Raw genomic sequence first — 2,038 nt, 5'->3', positions numbered from 1 at the left:
AAAAAAACCTTACAGGCCCTCAGACGAGGAAGCAGATGACACAATCATTGTCATTTCTTCTGACTCTTCAGATGGGTATCGACCTGTTTGCACTCACCATCATTAGCCACCACTCATGGCCTTCCGAGCAACCATCCTCTCCCACGGCTGCTCTGCCAGCTACATCACCAACAGCCGATGAGCAAACCTCGCCCCCTTTGCTCGCTGCTGCACGCTCTGCCAGCATGGAATTTGTCGACTACGGCATCAAAAGTGAGCCTGATAGCCCTTGGATTTGAAGTGGCACTGAGGGTTACAAGTCTCAAAACGACGTGGTAATGACAGCGATTGATTGCCTTCCACGTCCAGCTCTCATGGGTTTGTTATGAGGCAACGACGCTGGCCTGAGCAGTTCCACATCACAAATCTTGGGCTATATCTCAGCAACTGAGATACTATGGTTGAAAAAGACATAAAGAACAACGCGCAGTGCGAGCTTCGAGCCTGCAATGCCTCTGACATTGCCAGCAAGGAGCCTCCCCTCACCCACTTTGATAAGTTCATGGAAACTTTTGGCATCCCATGGCACCATGGCAAGAAGTGGACCAAATTTTACGATGTTCTAGACAGGTGGAGGGCGGCATTTCGCAATATCCAGGACCGGTATATCGCCTACGGCTACACAGATGCAGAGCTATGGGCTAGTTTCCGGCTCGAGGTCGCCAATTCTAACCGTGAGTAGCGATTGGCTAAGCGTCGCAGGAGCCAGCACTTTGCCACTCAGGCAGCTCAGGCAGTCGAATAGTTGCGGTGAGTCTACTTTAGCCACCCCATGAGCCTCCTTGAATATGAGCTCATGGTATGCATCTGTTCATATCTTAGCCGTTTGTGTCTCCCCTGTTGCTGTCCTTTGCACGTACCATCGTTCATCCTGCTTTCGCGTGCTTTGTTTTTCCCTTCTCTTTTGCATGTCTTCGTTGTACCTGTTTGTCTCAGTTTCATGGCGTATTATACGCAGAATTCGATCGAAAGAAACAAGAGCAATGAATGCAATTAGCCAATACACCAATACACGCTTGTCTTTACATGATAATTTATGCGAGAATTGCAGCAGAAAGGCTTTCTATCTCTCATAGGAAGTCCCATTGCTTGTTCGACTCGTATCGGAGGGCCTGACTCCAAGCTTTGGCATTTTTGAGGTCTAGTTTACTCTTATTTCCTTCATGTATGCCTTGCTGCAGATAGTTCTGACAATGCACAAACCATTCTTCGTTCATCTTTGTCCAGTACCCAACATGCATCCCGCTCTCTCTCCAAGTCGAGTTCTTCGGCCACCAGGAGCTTTCCGACGCAAAAGTATGAGTGGAATCTGAAAATAAGCTGTGAGCCAATAAATATCAGTGTAGCAAGCTTGATGCACTGGCATATACGCGATAAATACTGCAGATGTGATTCAAGTTGTCTTCGGAAAGGGTGGCATCCTCGTACGCAACACCTTTGAGCCAGTGGACCACCTTCTCGTCAGATTCCTCGGAAGATCCAAACGACACTCTGCTCAGGTCCATCTCTTCGTACGCCAGGCGCCATATGATACCACCTCTTCCAAAGGCTAAGCGAATATTTGGATGACGCAGTACAGCGCGGCAGCGCTCCAAATAAAGCATGTAGTCGAGAACCTCTGATTGATAGCCTAGTTCTCTGAATCCAAGCCCTTGCCACCCGCCAATGGGAGGTGGTTTGACAAGCTGGCATGTCGCGGACAATGGCCACAGCATCACGAAAGAAATGCCATGCTTGACTATTTCTTGTGCGTTGTCTTCCTTCTCCGGTCCCCACTTGTGCCGAACAATCTCGAGAGCGGTCGCAGCTTTGGTGATCACCAGCATCCATGACTGATTGCCGGCTGTGTCCTCAGAGGACCGCCAGATATACAGCACGGACCCTTGTGTATCACATTGCAATCTGGTAGAAGCTGCTTTGTGCAGAGCGAGGTGTCGAGTGCATGTTGGGAGGAGATTGCACAGTGAACCCAAGGAGGAATCCACGGTGACAGACGAGC

General features: G+C 49.5%; 1 protein-coding gene across 1 annotated transcript; it reads right to left on the bottom strand.

The window, feature by feature from the left end:
* Nucleotides 1–1,109: 1,109 nt before the first annotated feature.
* Nucleotides 1,110–1,865, bottom strand: PHACADRAFT_201748 (uncharacterized protein; the record flags this gene model as incomplete). The annotated part of the gene is made up of 2 exons (XM_007402033.1): nucleotides 1,110–1,348; nucleotides 1,400–1,865. The coding sequence occupies 2 exons, from the start codon at nucleotides 1,863–1,865 to the stop codon at nucleotides 1,110–1,112; spliced, it is 705 nt and encodes a 234-aa protein (XP_007402095.1).
* Nucleotides 1,866–2,038: the final 173 nt, after the last annotated feature.

This window comes from Phanerochaete carnosa, assembly GCF_000300595.1.
Source record: "Phanerochaete carnosa HHB-10118-sp unplaced genomic scaffold PHACAscaffold_15, whole genome shotgun sequence".
Lineage (NCBI taxonomy): Eukaryota > Fungi > Basidiomycota > Agaricomycetes > Polyporales > Phanerochaetaceae > Phanerochaete > Phanerochaete carnosa.
Note: the sequence above shows the minus strand (reverse complement) of the source record. Positions and strands in the feature narration are given on the sequence as shown.